At 36.4% G+C, this 23,669-nt stretch overlaps 1 protein-coding gene across 1 annotated transcript in view; it reads right to left on the reverse strand.

Annotated features, from left to right (window-relative positions):
* LOC118186546 (uncharacterized) overlaps positions 1–23,641 on the reverse strand; it is a 31,913-nt gene extending 8,272 nt beyond the window's left edge. Inside the window, exons 1-2 of the mRNA XM_035356656.2 lie at positions 23,482–23,641; positions 129–261 (exon numbers count right to left, since the gene is read on the reverse strand). Coding sequence (XP_035212547.1) covers positions 129–261; positions 23,482–23,521 — 173 coding nt within the window. The 5' untranslated portion in view covers positions 23,522–23,641. The remainder of the gene's footprint in view (positions 1–128; positions 262–23,481) is intronic.
* Between the last annotated feature and the right edge of the window lie 28 nt (positions 23,642–23,669).

Raw genomic sequence — 23,669 nt, forward strand, 5'->3', positions numbered from 1 at the left:
TGTAGCTAAATTTACAACAGGCTTAAAATTATCCCGGATTTAAGTAGCATAAGTCTTTGGAATACGATTCCAAAAAGAATGATATTAATTGTCTCATCAAGAAAGCAGCTGAAGGTCTTTATACTTACTGGCAAAATTCTTGTGCTACCTTATCTTTATCCTCCATTTGAGTTGCAGCATCCAAATATGGCTGGAGAGCAGCCATACATGCTTTTATACTTTCTTTATTACATTCTGTGGCTGATGTCAAATTACCAAGGGCTGTAAATAAATTCACAAAAAAAAAAAAAATCTGAAAGCTTTCAGATTTTACATTACGCCCAAAGGGGCGTTTTTTTTTAACATTTGATTTTTTACCTTTATTTATTAAATATCATGTTCTTCGCACTTAAACCATAAAATTCAACTCAACAGCAATATCGTAAAATAATTTTAAAATGAGCATATCTTTAGAATTTCCGATGCACAGTCTCGCCCGCTAGAGATAAAAATGTTTTTTTTTTTTTTCGTACAGTATTGCCAGTGTTCGCTTTGAAATCATTGAGTTTGTTAATCAAAAATTCGTTAAAGTATTACAAAATATGAAATAGATAATAACAAAATTTTCAAATTTCAAATTCAGGCTTCCAGATGCCCATATTCAGTGGAAGATTACGTTATCCAAAATTTCGTGCTCTAGGTACCATTGTTTTATCACAATGCGAGAAACATACATACATTTATACAGATTCTTCATTATTTAATTTCTTTAAATGCAACACAGAGCTCTAATATTTGGTGGCAACAATTTGAAAAGTGAACCGACATTTATAGTGAAACGAAATGTCAAAACGAAATTGATAGCCCTTCTGGGCTAACGCCTTTTGCGCTAATAAATATTTAAGATATAAAACCGAAAGTTCAATTTTTATAATAGCAACATCGTACTAAATTTAAAAAGAAATTTATTCCGATAAATTAAGGCTATGAACGTCAGAGGACATTTCTTATGAATTAATATGTATATTAAGTTATTATATAAGAAATATTTTGAATTTATTGGCTATCGCGTTCAAAATCGTTTTCAATTTGGATATAGTAGTAGTTCAGGACACTATTTAATATTTTCCTTCTCCTTTAATTATGTTAAAGCTTACTGATACTACAGTGGTAGATTCCCTTCCAGCTACTGGTGCCACAAAATTTTATGGATGATGCAGATAGAACTGAAAGGTATTATAAATTTTGGAACAATGTTTAAGCTTGACCCAATCAAGGAAAGTAAAACTGGGCATGTGCAATTTTACTATGCAACTAACTGAGTGAAATCTTCGACGGTATGTCAGTTCCTTTTTTGTTTCGCTGAGAAACAGTTTGTTCAGTTAGAAATATACAGAACCTCAGTTCGAAATATATGTTCTGTTTGGTCGATAATGCTGTTTGGTCAGTTCTTATACTAAATGGCATAAATTTGAACAGTTTCAACACTTAGACAAGAAGCTTATGCCAACTTCCATGATGTAGCAATGACTGATTACCTAACACCGTACATTAGGCTCAAGCTATTTGTAATCATGCTCCACGTACCCCGTCTGCATTCCCATTATGTAATCTACATATACAGGTATAGTAATTGCACTATAACTATAAACACAGAGACATCATTATTTTTACTAGTTATGAAAAATTTTGTATATTGTTAAATAATTTTAAGAGTAACTGCATTTAAATAAATTTTTAAAAATATTAGCACTTTAAAGAGGAACCTTGAGGTTGCTTGGCAGCATTCAGCAATTTAAAATCCGTATCGGAAGATGACAAACAGTCTGTAGTCCGAACTTACAGTGGAAAATCTGTAGGAGCATATCTAAGTGTGTGGCAGTTTATTTTAAGTAACGAGTTGGGTTTTAATTTGGCTTCCTAGTCATGCAGCTTGTTCTCTCCAGATGATGTAGATTTTTCAGACAAGCGTAGAGCAGGGAGACAAGCGTCTGAGGCAAGTATAAGCGTACAAGCAGGGTAATTAGAACCGAAGGGGAGTTTTCTGTCTGAAGAGGGCCAGTCCAAGTCTGAACCTAGAGGTGTCTAAACGACGGAGACGCAAAGAGCTCCGTCGTAGCTATGGTAACTACTGCTGTTTATCCTGGCCAAGGTACAGCCGAGGTAAATATTGTCCAAAACGGTAAGCTACAGTTAGAAGTTTAATATGTTAAAATTAGACAGTCTTGAAATTTCACTTCCATTATGATAACTCGTGTATGATAGCTATTGGCACTTAATTAGGATCAACAAAACTAACTCTAAAATTACGAACACCAGCACTCTCAAATCTAACGGTATGTGTCATAGGCGTATAACTAAAGCTTTCTCCACTGATAAATGGTGCTTTTGAATAGTAGCAGAATAATGATTGCTTTGCCAAACACTTCAGAATATTCGTCTTTCAAATTAGTCCACAATGAGACAAGGAATTTCTTTTCAAATTGTAACTTTATCAGGTTCTGTTTTTTTTCATTACTTGCTTTGGGAACATTAAATGTCCTGACTCGGAACAGGGAGCTTACTAAAGCTATGTTCAATAAATTTGGGAAGTAGACAATACACACAGGAAGGGTATACGAAACCCTTTATTTTTCTCTCTTTACAATGATTTCCGGACTTCGGAATACAGAGACCAACCACTTGTGGTCTGAACGTAAGAATATAAAAATATTAACTAAACTCTAACTAAACTTAACTTTGGATTAATCAAACAAATGCCTACTCCAAGATTGGCCGTATATTAGCAAAAAGCCGTATGTAGTACAGAGAACTGCTAACACTACGATACGTTTAAAATTATCAAGAGGATTAAACCTCTGGCCTTGAAGGCAACCAGCAACCGAGTAAAACTGCTAAGGCAAGCGGCCTGCTTCTACTAACTCCTTCCTCTCTCTTTTGCTTGGCAAAAAGCCACAACTTAAGTACTTGGCGTTCGCAAGACAAATTTGCATAAATAAGTTAAAGCTTTTAATTCTGGCCGGAAGTAGAAAATAAGAAGTGATAGTAAAGATTTAAAATAAAATAAACGTTAGTAAAACTTAAGATCCTTACATATTTCCCGGCAGAGTTAATTAGTTTGAAACTGAGGTCTAAAACGACCTTGTTGAAAACTTTTAGCTCTAGAATCTAACGCGAGGCCAATCTTTTACAAAAATTTCTCACTAGAAACTAGAAATTTTTTTAAAAAAAGTCGTTTTTACATTATCAACTCCATGGACAATTACTTTTCATCTGTACTGCATCTAAACAGGAGTTCTTAGTTGAAATCTGGTTCCTTCCAGAGATCTGGAAGGAAAACTAGTTTAATGAAATGTTACACAATTAAATGGCAAGTAACATGAATACTTATATTTCTCTTAACATTCTTATTTCATTCATGACGTTATTTAATTATCTCCCCATGCTCTCTGAAATGTGTTGTAAAGGAAAACACCAAACACGAACGTGTTTATGTACAAGTGTTCAACACTACCGCCTGCAATCAAAACACTAACGTGTTAAAATTCAACATAACAAGACCTCATAACACACCTTATATTCATCTCTAAACCCTGAGGTACTATTCTGAAAGTGGCTAACTCTGAAGTGTAGCGTCTGAGAGCCTAACTACATTCATTCAACCTTTAACACATATTCACAATAATTTGCTCTTTTTACAGTCACACGAATAAGTTAAAATTTTTGGCATTACTTTCACTTTTAACATATCACAGTATTTCTTAACGTTTAAAATAACAGTTCACATTGTATATAAGGACATATTAACATGCCGTTAATTTAACGCATTTTAAAACATACATTAGTAGTACATTGTTAACTTCTATTCTTTTCCAAGCAAGTGCCAATTCTTCTACATTGAAATACTACATTTCAAAAGTCTTTCAGACTAAAACTTCTTTCTTGCCAGAATCTTTTAAATAAAATTTTATACAATAACTTTTACAATATTCAAGTATTTACACATTCCTATTATACAATAATTTTAGTTTTACTCGAGAGTAATTGAAAAACATAATACCAAAATAGGTAACAACTCATTTCTCGCCTTTTTTGGCGATAAAGGTAGACCTCACATGAAGTAAAACGTCTTGAATTCTGCCACTTGCAGTAAGAATGAAAGATTAACTTAAGGTTTCAAAGTAACATAAAGTTTTACTTATCTATGTGATATTCGGACATCCTTTTTTCTGCGCAGTCCTGGAAGGTAGCGAAGATTACGGTTTGGTTTATCTTCCTTCTTGTGCGGGTTCGCCCTTCAGTTCCTTCCTCCATGAGCTTTCTTTTCCTTCCAGTTTGGTCACCCTTAAAGACCTTCTTTTTAGCCTCTGCCTGTGGTCTCGGCCGTTTGATGGCCGCTGGTCTTGGCGGAACCAGGACAACTGTCTCTCGTTCCTGCTTGGATCTCGTTGCTGGCTGTTCAAATTTTCCTTGTTTCTTTGCCTCCGCAGCTGGTGTTCCTTCATCAATTCGTCGACATTTGCTGCGTAGAGTCCTGTCCGTTGGGTAGATCTTCCGTTTTGGAGCTGGGTTATAGTTGCCGTCATTTCTCCTGGCTCTCTTTGCATTCGTCGTACTTCTCCCTTCTTCATTCTGGGGGTGGTCGTGCTCTCTCTTTTCTGGTCGGTGGAACGGCTTCTTTTTCTTGTTACCTTCAATTTTCCAACGGGGAAACTTTCTTTTCAATTGCTCCTGCCTTCTAATGGCTTGCCCTTGTGATTGTCGTTGTTCCACCTCTGGAGCTTGTGCCTGCCGTGCCGGATCCTGCAAAAGATCTTTAAATATTTGCATTTTATTACGGTCATAGAATGGTTTTATCTGGTCAGTGTTTGCGGAGCATCTTTCACCATTCCTGGCTTTTAACACCATTACAGCCTGAGTTATTTTTTCTATGACATATGGTCCTTCAAATCGTGGAAAAAATTTGGCAGTTTTATCTTCTGGTGCTGAAGAAAGTGAATGCTTAATTTTTAGCACTTCATCTCCTACTTTATAAGTTACTCCACGTCGTTTCATATCATAATAAAGTTTCTGTTTTCTCTGTGCTACTTCAGTGTTCTTTTTTGCTTCTTTAATTAATTTTTCTATATCGCCCATTTTAAATTCTGGGGCTCTTTGTTGAACATAAAATAGTTTATCTAACGGCGTTATAATCTTTCTGCCTAAAAATAACTCAGCAGGAGTTTTGCCCGTTGTATCATGTTTTGCGGTCCTAAGGGCGAAAGCTAATTCATTGACATAGTTATCCCAGCTTTTATAAAAATTTTTAACATAACTACGGATAATTTTGACTATATTTCTGTTGACCCGTTCCGCTATATTTGATTGCGGCCGATACGGGACCATTTTTAAATGACGTATGTCCAGTTTTTGGCACATGTCTTCAAATATATTACTTACAAATTGAGGACCATTATCCGATATAACTTTTAGGGGCGCCCCGTATTTTAAAATATATTTATTTAAAATAGAATCAGTAACTAATTTCGCGGAGGCTCGTTTTAAGGGAACAATTTCGGTCCACTTACTAAAATGATCAACCATAACAAGGAGATACCGACTTTTATTTAACTGACATTTTGGGAAAGGGCCCAATAAATCGATGCCAATTATTTCATTTGGAAATTCGGATTTAATGCTATTTAGAAACCCGGCCGGGCTGAAATTAATATAATTAACTGCTTGACATGTTGGGCAGGACTGGACATACGCCCTTGTTAACTTTTGCAATTCAGGAAAATAAACTGCTTCGCGTACGCGTTGGATGGTTTTTCGAATACCAGCATGAGAAGCTAAAGGGCAGTCGTGTAACTCCTGCAGTATATTTAATCTAAGAGTAGCTGGGATAACAGGTCGAAATTCGTTGTTGGAATTTGTAGTTTTTGTATAAAATAATAGACCATCTACTAGTTCGTAATGGGCCGCCCTATTTCTTATCGCCACAATATCTTGGTGGCTAAAATTTTCAGGATCCTTTAAATACTCATAAATGTTTTTAAATTCAGGATCCTTACCCAGTTCGGTTATTACAGTTTCTCGAGAATTTTTCGTACATGCTGTGAGCATTGCCACCTTTACAGTATTACCTTCTTCATCTATTTTTATTCTGGATAGGGCATCTGCTACGATATTTTCCTTTCCGGGGATGTGCTTGATTACCAGATTATACTCTTGTAACTTGAGTACCCATCTTATTAACCTTGGGGATAAGTTTTTCCCTGAGTACAATCTAGTTACCGCCGCATGATCAGAATACACTGTTATTGGCGCCATTCCAAAATAGACTCGGAACTTTTGCACTGCTAACAGAACTGCAAGTGCCTCTCTCTCAGTCGCGGAATAATTTCTTTGTGTTTGATTTAAAGTTCGACTAAAAAATGCCACGGGCTGCTGATTTTGCGAAAGTACCGCTCCTACCGCATAATCCGAAGCATCCGCTGAAATTTCTAAATTCTCATCCTTTTTAGGAAATTTCAAAACAGGGGCTTGCGTTAATGCTGGCTTTAATTTTTCGAAAGCACTATTGGCTTCGGCCGTCCACGAGAATCTTGCCGTTTTCCTTTTTAATTTTAACAATGGTTCAGCAATAGCTGCAAAATCTTTTATAAAGGACCTATAATATGAACAAAGTCCTAGAAAAGAAGAGAGCTTCTTCGCCGTATTTGGCGGCGGATACTTTTGCACAGCGATTATTTTTGATTCGTCTGTCTGGATTCCTTTCTGAGATATTTTGTAACCTAAGTATTTTAATTCAGAGGCTGCAAATTTGCACTTTTCGACATTAACTTTTAGACCGGCCTCATTTAATAATGAAAACACCTGTCTTAAATCCTGTACATGTTGGTCCAGATTATCACTAGTAATAATGATATCGTCTAAATAGATAAATGTGGACTTTCCAAGAACAGGGTGAGTGAGAGATTTTGGCGCAAAAACCAAAGATGATTATAGCGCGCCAAACACGAGATGGGATGATTACAATTGATGAATTAAAATTCAATAAATAAACAAGTAGACAAATGTACCAAATCCAGAGGATGAAGTCATATAAAAACAAATTAAAAGCACATATTAAAATTCAAGACACAGTCTTCAAAACAAATTACATTTGGTAATAAAAGCCAGTCTCTTTCAAATAATAAAACAACCACAATTGACCTCTCTTCCGATTAAACGGTCTAGAGGCAAGTAACAGCTATTAAAATATTTCTGGCGAAGCCTATTAAAACATGGACACTCAATTAAAATATGACGAACAGATAAACAAACATTACAGTTAAAACAAACAGGCTCATTTTCAGCTTTTAAAAGGTAGCTATGTGTCACTCTAGTGTGACCAATTCTGAGGCGAGTCAAAAGAACTTCCTCCTTACGATTTTTGGTTAGTTCGCAGTGCTCAATTCTAGGTTTTACATGTCTTAATTTATTTTGAAGCTGAACATCCCAAAGTTGCTGCCATTTTTTTCGGATCTTCTGTTTCACAACACAACAGATGTCTGCAAAAGGGATGAGACGACTGGACAGTTCAACAGCACATTTTGCTGTGATATCTGCCAACTCATTCCCTTTTATTCCCACATGCCCGGGAACCCAGCAGTACAAGCGTCTGCCCTCCATGTGGTCTTCAATTACAAATGCCATCCCGACATGATCTTTTGACTTGGATTCATCTGTATAAACTGGAAGATAATTGCTATATTTGTCCCTGTGCTCAGCAAAGAGTTGTCTGTAAATAATCTCGTTAGTGCTTGCCTTCACATGATACTTAAAAACATCAAGAAGCTGAATCCGTGCATTTTCCCAAGGTGGGATTTCAAAATTCTGTACTGCTTGGGGGTGCATATCAGAGAGGGAAAGTTCCTCAATGACAGGGCGAACTCTTAAAAGAAATGTAGGAACACAGGATGGACGTGTTTCAAATAACGCGTTACACACATCATCAAGTAAGCACAGCTTATTGGTATGTTCAGGTTGGGATAGAATATTAAAATATTGCAAAAGGGACAATTGTTCACGCCTCAGATAAAGTAATGGTTCATTACAGTCAACATACAGGCTCTGGACAGGAGAAGTCCTGAAAGCTCCTGAACAGATCCGTAGAGCTTGATGATGAACAGGATCCAGTTTTAACAATACTGATGACCGGGCGGATCCGTAAACAACTGAGCCATAGTCCAGTCTAGAGCGAATTAGAGCTCTGTAAATGCGAAGCATGGAGCAACGCTCTGCACCCCAGGAGGTGTTCGCCAAGACTTTTAGAATATTTAAATCTTTGGTACACTTTTTTCTCAAGTTTAAGACATGAGGAAGGAAAGTCAATTTTCGGTCGAACATCACCCCTAAAAATTTTACTTCCGGTGCAACTGGAATTACAGACCCAGTGAGGTATAATTCAGGCTCAGGATGCAGACCTCGCATTTTACAAAAATGCACGCACACAGTCTTCTGTTTTGAAAACGTAAATCCTTGTCTTTTTGCCCATTCCTGGATCTTGTTCAAAGCGATCTGGAGCTGCCTCTCTACATGTCTCATATCCGCACCCCGACAGCTAATTTGTAGATCATCAACATATAAAGATCCTGAAATGGTGGGAGGAAGTTGTTTTAATACAGAATTTATTTTTAGGCTGAACAGAGTTACACTAAGCACACAGCCTTGAGGCACACCCTCTTCCTGTTCAAAAATATCTGAAAAAACAGAGCCAATCCTTACTTGAAAAGTCCTGGTATTCAAGAAATTCTGAATGAAAATTGGTAGGTTGCCGCGCAAGCCACTCTCGTGAAGATCCCGAAGTATACCGTATCTCCATGCCTTATCATAAGCTTTCTCAATATCAAAGAATACCGAGACTAGGTGACTTCTTACAAAAGCTTTTCGAATGGATGTCTCTAAGAGGAGCATATTATCTACGGTAGTCCTCCCCTTTCGAAAACCACTTTGATAAGGCGATATAATATTATTCTTTTCCAAGAAGTAGACTAGGCGGCTGTTTACCATTTTTTCAAACAGCTTGCACAGGCAACTCGTAAGGGCAATTGGCCGATAGTTGGAGGGATTCCTTGGATCTTTCCCTGGCTTGGCAATAGGAATTACAACAGCTCTGTTCCATGCACTGGGAAAATTATGCTCCTTCCACACTCTATTGTAAAGCGGGAGAAGGGCATTCAGTGACTTATAGGACAGATGCTTTAGCATATTGTAATTCACGCCATCGACACCCGGAGACGACCTATGTGTCTGTAACAAAGCTCTCTTTAATTCTAGCACAGTAAAATCCTATTATAAGGCTCAAATTTGAAAGAGTTGAAAGCGATGGGATTTTTCTCAGAGCGTTGCTTGATAGAAAGAAATGCAGGTGAGTAATTTCGGCTGGAAGAAACGGCAGCAAATGTCTCACCAATAGTATTAGCAATTTCTTCTATAGAGCTAATCACTCGGCCATCTTTTTCCAAAAACGAAATTGAGTGGTCTTTATATATTCCGCATGCTTTTCGAACTCTTTCCCAAGCCCGCTTACTAGGCTTAGAGGATGTTATTGACGACACATAGGAAATCCAAGAATTCCTTTGGCTCTGCCTCCTTACTTTTCGTGCATTTGCTTTGGCTCTTTTAAATGCTATGAGGTTTCGCAGAGTAGGATATCTACGAAAAATACCCATGCTTTTTTCTGTTTTTTCAGTGCTTCATGACAGTTGCGATTCCACCATGGCTTCGAATATTTTAGTAGTTTTCCTGAAGTTCTAGGAATGGAAAGCATAGCTGCCTGAGTAATAGTATTAGTAACAGCTTCAACAGCGTCATCGATATGCACATTTTCTACCATTTGATCTGTGAGCTCTGCAATGGAAGAGAAGAGTTCCCAGTCTGCCCTGTCCAGTATAAACCGAGGGAGTCTCGACATGGGGTTTGCTCCTCTTCGTGCAAGAGACACAAAAATGGGATAATGATCACTGTTATAAAGATAATTTCCCATACTAAAAGTGCAAACGGGCAACAGAGATCGTGAACAGATGGCAAGGTCGAGAGCGTGGAATGTCTTTGAAGGCTTATGGAAGTAAGTATCCTGCCCATTATTCAGGAGACAAAGGCTATGATCTTCAATCAATTGCTCAATTTGTCTTCCTCAGCAATTTGTATCTTTACTACCCCAGAGCTGACGATGGCCGTTAAAATCACCTATTAGGATGAAAGGCTCAGGCAGCTGCTCTATAAGGCCATTTAAATCTTGCTGATCAATCAATATGCTCATTTGGAGGCAAATACAGGGAAATGACTGTAACAACAATATCAAGATTTGTTTGAGTAGCGACAACTTGGAGGGGTGTCGTCAAAGGAAAGGAACTTGAGGGGTAGTCCAGTGAGGTGAGGAGACCTGTACTGGCACGCTCACCTGCAAGGTTATCCTTCCTGACGAAAGAAAACCTCCGAAGTTTTGCTTGTTGTTCCGGTTTTAGATTTGTTTCCTATATTGCGAAGCATACAGGTTGATGAACATTGATTATAGCTTTGATGTCGAGCAGATTTCGGTGGAAACCGCGACAGTTCCATGATACAAGGGTGGCCATTATGAATAGTTTTTGTTCCTTCTGTGCTCTTGTTTGGTTTTTCGTGGAAGTAGATGCTTGGGAACTTCCAGACCCTCTTCTACTTCCATACCGTCTGAATCCGCAGATTCAGAAACCATTCCATCAAGAGAGCTATTGCTGGAACTTCTATTTTTATTTGTTTCTTTTCGTGTGGTAGTTTTGGGTTTGCTTTGAATTACTATTTCTTTATTTTGTACTGTATGGGTTGGGTTTTCTTTCTTCTTGTTGTTTGTAGTCTGTTGAGTTTTGTTTGGTAGAGTCTGCATACTAACTGATGTTTGGGTGGCAACTGTGCGAAATCTTTTAAGAGCATTGGCGTAAGATGTATTTGGTCGTAGCTGCATGCTTTGGACTAATCTTCTGGCTTCGGCATATGAGATGTTCTTCGTAACCTTTGCAGTCTGCACTTCTTTTTCCAATTTCCACTTTGGGCAGAGGCGTGAAAATGCTGGGTGCTCACCCTTGCAATTTATACAAAGAGGCGCAGCGGTACAATTTTCAGAATCGTGGCCAATCTGTGAGCATCGGGCGCATGTGAGGCTGCCACGACAAGACGTCTTAGAATGGCCGAAACGCTGGCATTGGAAACATCGCATAGGGTTGGGAATATAAGGTCTTACAGGACAATTTAAATATCCGGCCTTAATATTCTTAGGCAGATTAGGCGTGTTGAAGGTAAGGATCACGTGTTTCGTATCGATCAACTTACCTTCCTTACGCATCTTGATCCGCCTAGCACCGCAGATATTTTGGTCGGATAGCTCGGAAGCGATCTCTTCTTCAGGAACATACAGAAGGTCGAATTCCGATATTACGTCACGACAATAATTCAGTGTCTTATGTGCTGTTACAGTGACATTCGCTTGCCCAAGTTTAGTTATTTGAAGTAAAGAAGCAGACTGGGTGGCTGAGATTGTATCAATAAGCAAGTCTCCGGAGCGGAGACGCTTTATATTTCTCGGCTCACCAATACAAGAATGAATATATTTATTTATTATGAAAGGAGACATCTTCTGCAGCTCGCCAGAAGGACTAGAGATAACTAGGAAACGGGGCTTACTATTAGAATTATTTGCATTTGCATCTGTCCGTAATTTTTTTGAAGTAGATTTTTCAGGACTAGGTTGAGTGACTGGTTTAGCAGTAGACTTTTCAGAATTCGGTTGAGTGACTGGAGTGACCAAAATCCTTAATTAGAAAAATTTGAGGGTTAGCCATCATGAGGAAAGAAAAGATTCAGGTCTGACGGCCCCGCCCACCACGGAGCCCTACAAGGGAACACAGATTCCTGTGTTAAGGCTAGCCGGGCCTATACGCAAACTGAAGCACCACAGTCGGCTTTCCCGAAAGCAGGTACTCCCGAGAGCTTGACCCCAAGCCACTGACACAAGGACTAGTGACCAGCCGATTGACACCCGTGAGGACGACTAAGGTGCCTCCCGTTTAGCTGAAGCAGAGGCCAAAGCAGTGCGTTGGGGACAGTACCTCGCCCCTCAACTACCAGGACCCTCCTTTCCAGCGACACGGGTCTCCACGCACGGCAAACACGTGGGCAGTTTTCTCGCCACTCGAAAACTAGAAACAAGGTCTGTTCCAGTCTCTCGTGACGAGCCCCGAACTCCGTAGAGAGAAACCACGAGGGTCAAGGGAAGGGAAAAAGTTCCAGCCAAGAGGAGATGAGACGGAAAAGAGGATAGATCCAGGATCGTGACACCCGTCTCACCAAGAAGATGATCCCCTGAAGGGCTAGGGTACCTCGGGATTTCCACACCCGTACTCACAAAAGTGAGCCCCCTGAGGGGTCCAAGAACAGACCTTAGCACAATGTCCATACATCGCTGAAATGTTGCCGGTGCCCCTGAAAGGCCAAACGGCATACGCAAGAATGCATAAGTGCCAGACTTGGTTATAAAAGCAGACTTAGGCACATCTTCCGGTCTAACCCCTATTTGAAAATAACCAGTCGTTAAGTCTAAAGTAGTCATGTATTTGGTAGAAGTTATGTTCATTAGAATTTCTTCGATAATAGGTAACGGATATACCGGATATTTAGTCATGGAGTTTAGTTTACGATAGTCAATTGCAAAACGCCACCTTTTTGGATGTGTTACCGGATAGTCATTATTTTTCTTACATAACACAACCGGGCTCGCATAACTACTCGAGATGGGCGTTATGATCTTTTTACGTAACATATCTCTAATGTGCCACTCTATAATTTTTTCTTTATTCCTATCATATCGGTATGGTTTGTGGCAAACTGGCAGTGAATCTCCGGTGTCGATACTATGGTTAGTAACTTGAGTAAATCCTGGAATATCACTAAAGAAGCAAATTCACTTACTAATTGTCGAATTTTTTGTTGCTCTTCCTTAGGCAGGTGGTCGAGGTTTAACGTTGGTGGTTCTGTTTTTTCTTCTCGAACTGGTTTCATCGTCAGCTTAAGGGACGCTTCGTTAAAATCCAGCGTTGCTTCTGCCTCTGAAAGAAAGTCTATCCCTAAGATGACATGTGTTTGCAAATTCTTTACGATAAAAAACATAATCTTTACTTGCTCGTCCTTGATACGAACGTATAACGGCAATTTATCTATGCACTTGCATCTTTCTCCCTGGGCAGCTAACACTGTCGTATTATCCGAATTATATATGCAGTATTTACGGAAATACTTCCTAAAAAAATCTTCTGCTACACAGGAACACTGCGCGCCTGTATCCAGGAGTGCGGTGGCTGGGATGTTATTCACCAACACTTCAATCTTTGGAAGAGTCAAATTTTTCACCATCACTGTATTTAACGTGAAGGAAGAGGGATTTTCTTGGCCTTCGGATTTCCGCATCCTCCCGTCAGCAGAAATCCGTTTTAGTTTAAATCTTGTTTCTTCCTTTCCATGCCTTCCTTCTTTTTCCACTGGCCTTCAGAATTTTTTTGTGGCATGCTCTTGAACTGTCGACGTTCGCCGGTTGTTTTTGGATACTCGGGTTTCCTTGCCCACTGATTCGCTTTGCTTCCGTAGCCGTGTTCTTGACTTTGCTGTGGTCTTGGCACACCAAATTGGCTTCGTTGCTCATACTGGCGTCTTCTTTCAATGTCCGCCGTTCTTCTACTTTCAAACTGGATTGCTAGCTCAAATAACTTTTCCAGTGTAGTCGGATTCCTTAATTCAATAGAGTCTTGTACTTGGGTAAGTAACCTCGGCAAAATCACTTGAATTATCTCAGGATCCGGACGGTTTCCATACAAGAGTTTAAAGACGTGAATTTTTCTTAAAATAAAGGTGGAAAGATTTTCGATTCGTTGCTGATATATGCTGAAAAGTTCCGTTTCTAATCTTGCACGATCTCTTACGACAAAGAAGGCTTTTACTAAGGCGGTCTTAAAATTTTCGTAAGTATAGGTGGGACTTCCCGCTTGACCCAAGAGGCTTCTGCCTATACATTTGAACCAATTAAGCGCTTGGCCCCTCAAAGCGCTGGTAGCTAAGGTGACTTTCTGGAACCCATGCACTGGATACAGCATGAAGTGGTCATCCAATTTTTCCAAAAACCTGGTTACCGGTGAGTTTCCATTAAATGTTGCTTCTGGTTTCATCGATGCGCGCATGGTCTGGACGATGGAACCAAATCCTTCCAGGGCGGCAGCTGGCGTTTCTGGATTCTGAGCCGCTTCTGCAGGCAGCACAGGTTCTTCTTGAAACTCGGCCATGGTTATTCTTCTTCGTCGGGCGCCACTATCAGGTTCTGTTTTTTTCCTTACTTGCTTTGGGAACATTAAATGTCCTGACTCGGAACAGGGAGCTTACTAAAGCTATGTTCAATAAATTTGGGAAGTAGACAATACACACAGGAAGGGTATACGAAACCCTTTATTTTTCTCTCTTTACAATGATTTCCGGACTTCGGAATACAGAGACCAACCACTTGTGGTCTGAACGTAAGAATATAAAAATATTAACTAAACTCTAACTAAACTTAACTTTGGATTAATCAAACAAGTGCCTACTCCAAGATTGGCCGTATATTAGCATAAAGCCGTATATAGCACAGAGAACTGCTAACACTACGATACGTTTAAAATTATCAAGAGGATTAAACCTCTGGCCTTGAAGGCAACCAGCAACCGAGTAAAACTACTATGGCAAGCGGCCTGCTTCTAATAGCTCCTTCCTCTCTCTTGCTTGGCGAAAAGCCACAACTTAAGTACTTGGCGTTCGCAAGACAAATTTGCATAAATAAGTTAAAGCTTTTAATTCTGGCCGGAAGTCGAAAATAAGAAGTGATAGTAAAGATTTAAAATAAAATAAACGTTAGAGTAAAACTTAAGATCCTTACAACTTATGTGCCAACAGTTTTGTATCTTTCCTCTGTTTTTTAATCTATGTATTAATATTCACCATTTAATGTTTTTCGCGTATCCGCTAAGATTATGTCAATTTCCCTTGGGGGTACTCGTACCGCAGAGAAACGCTGCCCTAAGGAATTAAGCTCTCAATTCAAAGTGGACAGTTCAGGAAAAGTTAATATTTGTGGTTTCTACCTATTAGATAAAGAATGCTTTAAATTTATTTAGCAGGTAAAATAAGGAAATAATTTTTCTGACTGCTAAAAATGCTAATTGAAACTTTTTCTTTATTCTCGAACTGTCATGCTTTATTGTCAATAATTTAATCCCCTTTTCTTTGTTCTTTTATTTCATTGAAATTTTAGGATACATTAATTTAATTTAACACATATTTTTTCTAGTAATAATTTGCTTATATTAATTTTAAAATATTTTTTATTCATCGTTTTAGATTTTACTTAATTTTATTCATTAATTTCTACATTTCTACAGGAGCTGATTGCACACTTTTTAGAAGATTTTCATTGTGTTTATAGAAATATTTTACCTTAAATTTTTGTGCTTAAAATGTTTCTTTGATAAATCTTATTCTTCACTTTCTTTCTACACCGTAATTTACAAGACATTAAAGCTTTTTTAAATAGCGGAAGAGATATTTTATCCCATTCCTCTTGAACAGCATTCCTTGGGCAGCAAGTCCAACGAGGTTTGTACAAAGAGACGTTCTTTCGTTTGTTGGTCGACGCCAAGACAATCAGCTTTTTAAAAGTTCAAAAGCAAAATAACCCGTGAATGATACATCAGGACATTTAGTAGGGATACGAGTGTAGGGTTTGGTCTTGATACACATTTTTGTTCAATTTTTTACAGGAATTTAACAGTACACCTTGGCGTGCGGCTGCTTGCTACGTCTTGTTGTAGTTCTACTGATTGATGGTAGTGTGTTTGGAGAGAAGGTATTTCATATTTTAAAATTGGGTATAAAATATGTTCCTGATAGTATCTGGCGTTGGCATTAACAGTTTTGTGAACTCTCTTTAAATTTTATTTGTCGTTATATCAAAAGGCAGCAAGAATCATAAATCCCTTTGAAAACCTTTGTTCAGATTCTTTGAACCATGTTCTATGATTGCTTTCTTCTCTTTGATGGCAATAAATGGATCTCTTTTTATTACAGTCATTTAAATATACCCAAGATTCCTATACTGTGACAACATTTATCCATTTTCGGGCGAATAATTGTTTCTCATAAAGAATTTCGCTTTGCGTTCTGCTTTCGAAGATATGTCGTAGAGAAAGTCGATGCTCATTACGTTTTTTCGCCTTTTTAAATTTAAAGCAGCAGTCACTTTGCTTTTACGGTTGACACTGAGAAATTTAATGATTATGCAACTGTCCTTTGAACATTAAATTTCTTATGTTTGCAACATTCAGAACATTCCTTTTTTTTGGGGGGGATATGTATTTTGAACAATTTTTCTCCTTGAAGCCAAACTTTGACTTTTTTGTTCCTTTCTTTCTGACAGTATTAGCTATCATTGCTTTCGATACCGAAAAATCATGGCCTTTCGCAGCATTTTGTAATAACTTTTGTATACCACAAAATATACCTCGAGCCTTACCGAAATAACTTATAGTACTAACATAATAAATAAATAAGCCAATAATAATGTAAAGAGAAAAAGAATGGAAAAGTAAGTAATAACAAAATAAAAATTAGAAACTTAAAAGTCTAAATTGAGAAGGAAGTATCGAAAAGTAGAAATTGCTTCTTTAGTCCGTAAAAACTCAGAAAAAAGCTGGTGGTTAACGATGCACTCAGTTTAAGATGTCAGGCAGGTCTTTTAAAGTGGCACGAAGCAGCTTCCTTTGCCGAATATAGTAAATACATGCAAGAATATATTCTTTATTGCCACCATCGCAGCCACACAGAACATTTGGAGTAAGTCTAAATCGCTTTGCCTTTAATAGGCAACTACTCTAGTTTAAACCCTCACAAAAAACGGCATATCTACATAGCTATAATTAGACCTGTGTTCGCCTATGCTTCGCCTGTCTGGCCTGCCTATACCAAGAAAGATGTGCAAAAGCTACAGGTTTTACAAAATAAAATTTGACGTATGATTACAAATGCACATTATTATGTGTCTAATGAAATCCTGCACAAGGACCTTAGTATTGAATATGTAGATAGTTATCTACACAGGACGAATAAGAACTTTTTTGATAAAGTGCTTACTTGCGCTCACATGAAGCACTTCAATGTATTTGATTACTTCGCACTCGAAGAGGACTTATTAGACCGTTCGCAGCTCACCTGACAAGGAACTTAAACTTTCCTATGCAGAATGTCTATCTCACAAGTTCTCAACATATCTGCTCCCTTATTATTTGATTGCACATTGTAAATGTACTGTTCACTTAGTTTTTATGTATTTTCATATTCATTATTCTATTATTTATCATGTTTTTATATGTTTCCTTATTTTGTATTTTTACTTAAGTTTACGCATTAATTTTCAAGTTTGAACTTTCGTTTGGCTCTTAGAGCCTTTGTGATGCATGGTCATCCCCCTCTTCTCACCTTTGACCTTTCTGCCACTTGGCCAGACTACTCTACGCCATTGGCCAATGGCAAAATTGTTATTGAGCCGGATACATCGCGCTTCGCGCAATATCTCGGCGATACCTACATCGAACGAAAAAAAATGACCCTATAAGGTATTTCTTTCGCCTTCTTAGCGAGCCTTCGTGGTGTAGTGGTCTGCACACTCAGCCCGTGATTGAGAGGTCCGCGGTTCGATTTCCGTGGAAGGCGTTGCATATTTTTCATCTTGCTTGCTTCCAAAAAAATACCTAATGTCTCTACAACCCTAACTTTGAATTCCCAAGTCAAGTTAAAATTTGAACTAATTTAAAATAAGTTGAAACTGGATCTATCTTAATTAATGTAAGACTATAATGAAAAACCTTTTCGTTCATAGTGTTTTAAGTGAATCAAAGATATTCTCTGCTCCAAATACATGTAGTCCTTTCCCTATAGAGACTCATCTAGTGAGAATCTGGAACACGGATAATTAAATGAATATGAAGTTTCATACCTAACTTTGCTAAGGCTTCAATCCTTTCATTTCAAAACTTTCCACGGTATTCCATCATCACAAATTCTAGAAAATAAACTGTGGCTATTGCTTATGTTAAAATATTTGCCAATTTGTTCCCAGAATCACAATAGTTCCCCAAACTAACTAATTATGATAAATTAGTTTAAACAAATGAAAATTTTATGTTGACTCCGGATGCAGAAACTTCTGGTAATTTAAGAAGTTATAAATCTGTACTTGTAACACATATAATGAGGCTTCAGATTTTAATGCCCTCCTTTTAGAAAATTTTATCAAGCTCATTAATCCGCAGGTTAAAAACGCATCTAGTAAATTGCAAATCTTGACAATTCCTGTCAGCCTGAAGATTATTTAAGAAATTAATATATGTTACTCCTTAGAAGCAAAACAATTTCTAAGAAAATGTCACCTCAGGAGATATTAATTTATCATTTATTAACAGAGACTTCTATCTATATGTGACGAAGAATACTAATTTGTATATTTTACTTGTTCTAAACAACAATTAAAATGCATCTATTAATAGCAGTACTATAAGTGCCATGCAAAAACGAAAACGAACACTATCCTGAGTTCAAAAATCAAACATCAGTCCTGAGTTAAACTGGTGTTCAACGAAACAACCCTTGGGACACGCAAACTTTGAATAATTTAGGTTAACGATAATTTGAGGTAATTCCAAGTTCATGAGGATTACAGAAATAAACGCTTTAATCCAGAGGTTAATCGCTAAGTAGTGGAAGAGGTGATAAAGCACCTTAATATGGTAATTCAAGTTAGACTCTATTTATGATAAAGAAGCTGACATACAATTTTTTACATTATTCCCACGTATAAAGTGAATACAAAACAATTTATTTTAGGAACTTTTCCACGATATCATTCCTACCTTAGACAGAAAATCTCGCTTGCTTGTCATGATCTGTTAAAAAACTATTCATTGGATGAATAAGGCATGTTATTAATGATTCCCTTAAATAACTTGCAGTTTTTTAAATTAATAAAATTTAAGGGAATCGTCTACATTAAGTACCACTTTGTGGGTAAGCAGCACTTTAGAAGCATTTAGATTCACCGAAACAGTAAAACAGTCAATTTTTCAGGAAGAATGCATTTCCTATCTTTAGGAAAAAAACAAAAAAACAAAGCCTACGCAGTGGGAAGACAAAAGTAAATTTTTGCAGTTATTTTGTCTCCTATGTTTAACTTGTATCCCTGAAAATGATAAATACAAACATCCGAAAGCATACTGTATCTCTTGGACGTAACACGTGCGTTCATTCTTAAAATAAAATAAAATGCAATCAATCAAAGAAAAAGACCTTTTATTTAAGATTGATACGATACTTAATGCACTAAAAAAGGAAAATAATTTTTCATATAGTTTAATGGAAAAGCCCATGAAAAATTTAAAAAGGTAATTAATGGCTTACATACTCTATTTTTCAAAGTCATTAAATTAATAGCAAAAAAAAAAAAAAATCTAAAAGGTTTCAGATTTTAAATTACGTCCAAAGGACGTTTTCTTAACGTTTTTTGTGCTACCTTTATTTATTAAACAGCATGTTCTACGTACTCAAATTATAAAATTCAGTTCAACAGCAATATCGCAAAATAATTTTTAAATGAGCATATCTTTAGAATTTCCGTTGCAGAGTCTCCCGCGCTGGATATACATTTTTTTTTCCCGTACAGTGTTGCCATTGCTTGCTTTGAAATTACTCAGTTCCTTAATCAAAAATTCGTTTAAGTGTTACAAAATATGAAATCGATAATAAAACAAATTTCAAATTCAAATTAGGACTTCCACATGCCCATATTCTACGGAACATTACGTTATTCAAATTTTGATGGCTCTAGGTACCGTTATTTTATGACAATGAGAGAAATATAGCATACATTCATGCAGATTCTTCATTATTTAATTTCTTTAAATATAATACAGGGCGATAATATTTGGTAGCAACAATTTGAAATGTAATTCGCCGTTTATAGTTTTCAACGCAAAATGCCAAAACGAAGTTAATAGTACTTCAGGGCAAATTGCCCCTTTGGACTAATTAAAATATATAATGGCATATACATTTGACAATGCAATTAAGCTTATAGATTTCGTTAATTAGAACCCGCGTTTTATTATGCGCGATAGAAAGCTGTAGAGGAATTCTCTAAATAGAGTTATTTAAAATATTATTCCCATTAAACTATATGATAAATTATTTTCTCCTCTTACAGCATTAATTATCTCATCCGCGTTCAATAAAATCTTATTGCATAAAAACCTTTCTAAATGTGTTTTATTTGTTGTTGTCGTTTAGTCTCAGTTACACGTTATCAGTAAAACATGCTTATAAAAAAACGAATATCGCCAATTTGTCATTTAGTGTACCAAAATGATGAACTCAAAAGCAATTTTTTATCTAAAAACTCGAGAGATCTTAAAAAATTCGCCAAAAATTCAGAAATTAAGTTATATTTTTAAAAAATTCCGTGTATTCAGTGGTGCAAATAGTAAAATTCTGATATGTGTAGTTTGTTCGTTAACGAATATATGAGCGGAAAATCGATTAACATTAAATAAAAAATATATATATATAAATCGAATTTTGAAAGCATTGCATTGTCATCCACCAACAAAGTATTTTAACTCGATAGTTTATCAGGAAGTTAATAAGAAGCAGTGACAAAATTTCATGCACATTGAAACAACATGAAACTAAATAAAAGATTACTCTTAAAACTGTGACGGCTAAAACAAACTTAAGTAAAGGAACTTGATATTTAAAATCCTATGTTTAATGACTAATAACACTTGTTACAAAGAAATTTATTAATAAAAAATTTAAAGAAATAAGCTCATTTTTAACCATTACACATGAAACGCGGTTTCATATCCTATCAGAAAGGAAAACGGAATCAAGCTGGCGTCAAGCAGGTGATGTATTTTGAAGGGAAGATTATTTTATGCGTAAGACCGGAATCTAGAAGAGAGCTGCTCCCAGTAAACGGTTTGAAAATTATATTGAAGGAAATCCGATTCGGTCTCAGACAATATTGAGCCAAATTTCAACTTAACTAAATTTTGAGAGCTGAAAAATAAATATTTGAGAGGCAGAATATCAGATTAATCAAATTTTTAATATATCTTCAACCTAATCCTTTCTCATCTTAAATTCTAATTAGAAATATCTTAATTTCATTGAACTTTTTTGAAACTGTCAAACTGAAAGAGAGTAAAAAATAGAGAAATTTGGAAATGCTCCACATAACCTTTTAAAGAATAAGTGTTTTTAAATCATACTGTAGCGGAAGGTCATAAATACATTTTTTACAAAATGAAACTGAAAGTATTTAATTTTTCCTGATATCCCAACAATACTAAACTTTGAGCTTTTCAAACCCACAATTAATTTTTTACACTTTTTTCTTTAAACTTTCAGTTATATGGAAGAAAGGATGTTTTTTAATTACAAAATCGCAAGCAAAATGGAAATAAAAGTAAATTTTTGCAAAACCAAATAAAATGTCCTGTATCTACAAAGAATAAAAGTTATTTCATTCAATTATGCATAGAAATTGTTTTCTTTAGAATATACGTGGCAGAATCTGAATGTAAACTAATGCAAGTGGCTCGTTAGGCTAATATATCTTGTGCGTTTTTGGATACAAATGCCACTTAATGCATTAAGCGATAGATAAAATGTTATATTTCCTAGTAGCAAAATTTAGAAAATTGTAATTTTGACAGTTATACTTGAAAAGAAATGCGCATGACTGTTTTTGAAATAATTTAGCTGAGGAAGTAGACAGTTAACAGAAGATACAATCAGAAATTAATCAGACAGCTAACAGAAGATAAAATCTCTCATCTTTGGAGTGAATCTTCACTCCAAAGATCTCACTTCTTCTCTCATCCTTATAAGTGAATATGCTTCTTGTTCGCTTGTAGGGATTTGTACGTAATGCAGCATACACCTTCATTGCCTTCATAACACTCTACAACATTCTTATCTTTCAGCTAGCGACGTAAATTTAGCCTCAGAGTTTTGTACTATTGCTATATAAACAAATGTGAACATTATTAATAGAAACATAATTAAAACATAATTTGTAAACTTTTTCAAAGGTTTCTTCAGATATCCCTTTTAACCTTCCTTACTTTTCTTCTCGACTTACACAAATTGCGTATACGGGACTGACGGGATTTATTAGATTACGAGCTAGCCCACTAGAATTATCTACTGTACCTTCTTGAAGAACTTTTTAAGGTTAAGCTGTCTGTATTCACGTTATCCAAGGAGGAAGCTACGAAAACACCCAAATAACTACGCCGTTTACTGATATTTTAACATAAGTCGAATTACCAGAGTTCAGTGATGTTATGGTATGGCTCTGCCAATGGAAGGCCCAAATGAGTTCAAATCAGTCATAGATATACATACTGAGTATACAGAAAAGCACATTTCAAAACCTTTAACTTAGGCTTTAGTTCAATCTCATATTGCGTTATTTTTACACAGAGATTCTTACATTTTGAGGAATAATATGAGGAGTCCTCTTCTCCACGAAACAGCAAGAGATATTCAGAACACCTTAATGGCACATTGATCCATTGCTAAATGAAAACAAGTATAACAAAGATGCAAAGTAATAACAATTTTAATAGACCAATTTCCAACATATTTTAATTGTGTGTCTTCTTACATAATCATGCTCAGTAAATTGAGCAGCTGCAATTTTACTATGCGTGTATCAAGCTGTTACAACTTTGCCTTTGTGTGTGAACTTAAGTCTTGTGTAAGTCGTGGTATGTTTTCATCATTAATCTGTTGCTATGCTATAAGCTGTTAATTCCACAAAACTTACATCATTCTCCTAACATATCATAACTCTGGTAGCTTCCGATGAGTTGGCATCTGAGCTCCGTATGGCTAACACCACAGGCGGAGGCCCACTCTAGCAACAGTCAGTAACAGCACAGATACTTGTGAAGCTACATGATAAAGAATTTAGAAAATGAAAAGCTATGCCTGATTTAAATATCAAAAGATATCTTAGAAACGCTCCTACAGAAATATGTATAATATTGAGAAAAGTCCTAAAAATTCTTATGTATTAAAAATATGTTTTTATAATTAGATTAATGATAACTAGATTCGAATTTAAAATTAAAAGGAAGGTAGTACAGATAGCTTTATCTAGATTCTTTGATAATTAAGTTACATATTTAAAGCTCAATTTAGATTAGTTATTCCATAAACTCATAATCTGATCCTTTTATTGAAGAATCAAGAAACGTAAAAAATTTACCCACTTAGAGATGTAATTTTGTGTTCTGGGGAAATAAATACATTTTTAAGTAGAAATAACTTTACAAAAATTAATTGGAAAGCTAAAAAAAGAGCACTTACTAGTTAAAATTACAAACAACGTATACCAGAAGAATTCCATCTTAAACGAAAGACGCAGCAGCAGTCTGAGGTAGTAAACTGTTTAATTTTCCCAGAAACTTTTTAACTCTCGTCTCTTAACATTTAAATATCTCCCATATCGACAAAAAGATATATTTCCTTAGTTACCCTGCTGATAATTATTCACT

This window comes from Stegodyphus dumicola, chromosome 6 (assembly GCF_044657685.1).
Source record: "Stegodyphus dumicola isolate Sdum_Otavi_A_Nest chromosome 6, ASM4465768v1".
NCBI classification, from domain to species: domain Eukaryota; kingdom Metazoa; phylum Arthropoda; class Arachnida; order Araneae; family Eresidae; genus Stegodyphus; species Stegodyphus dumicola.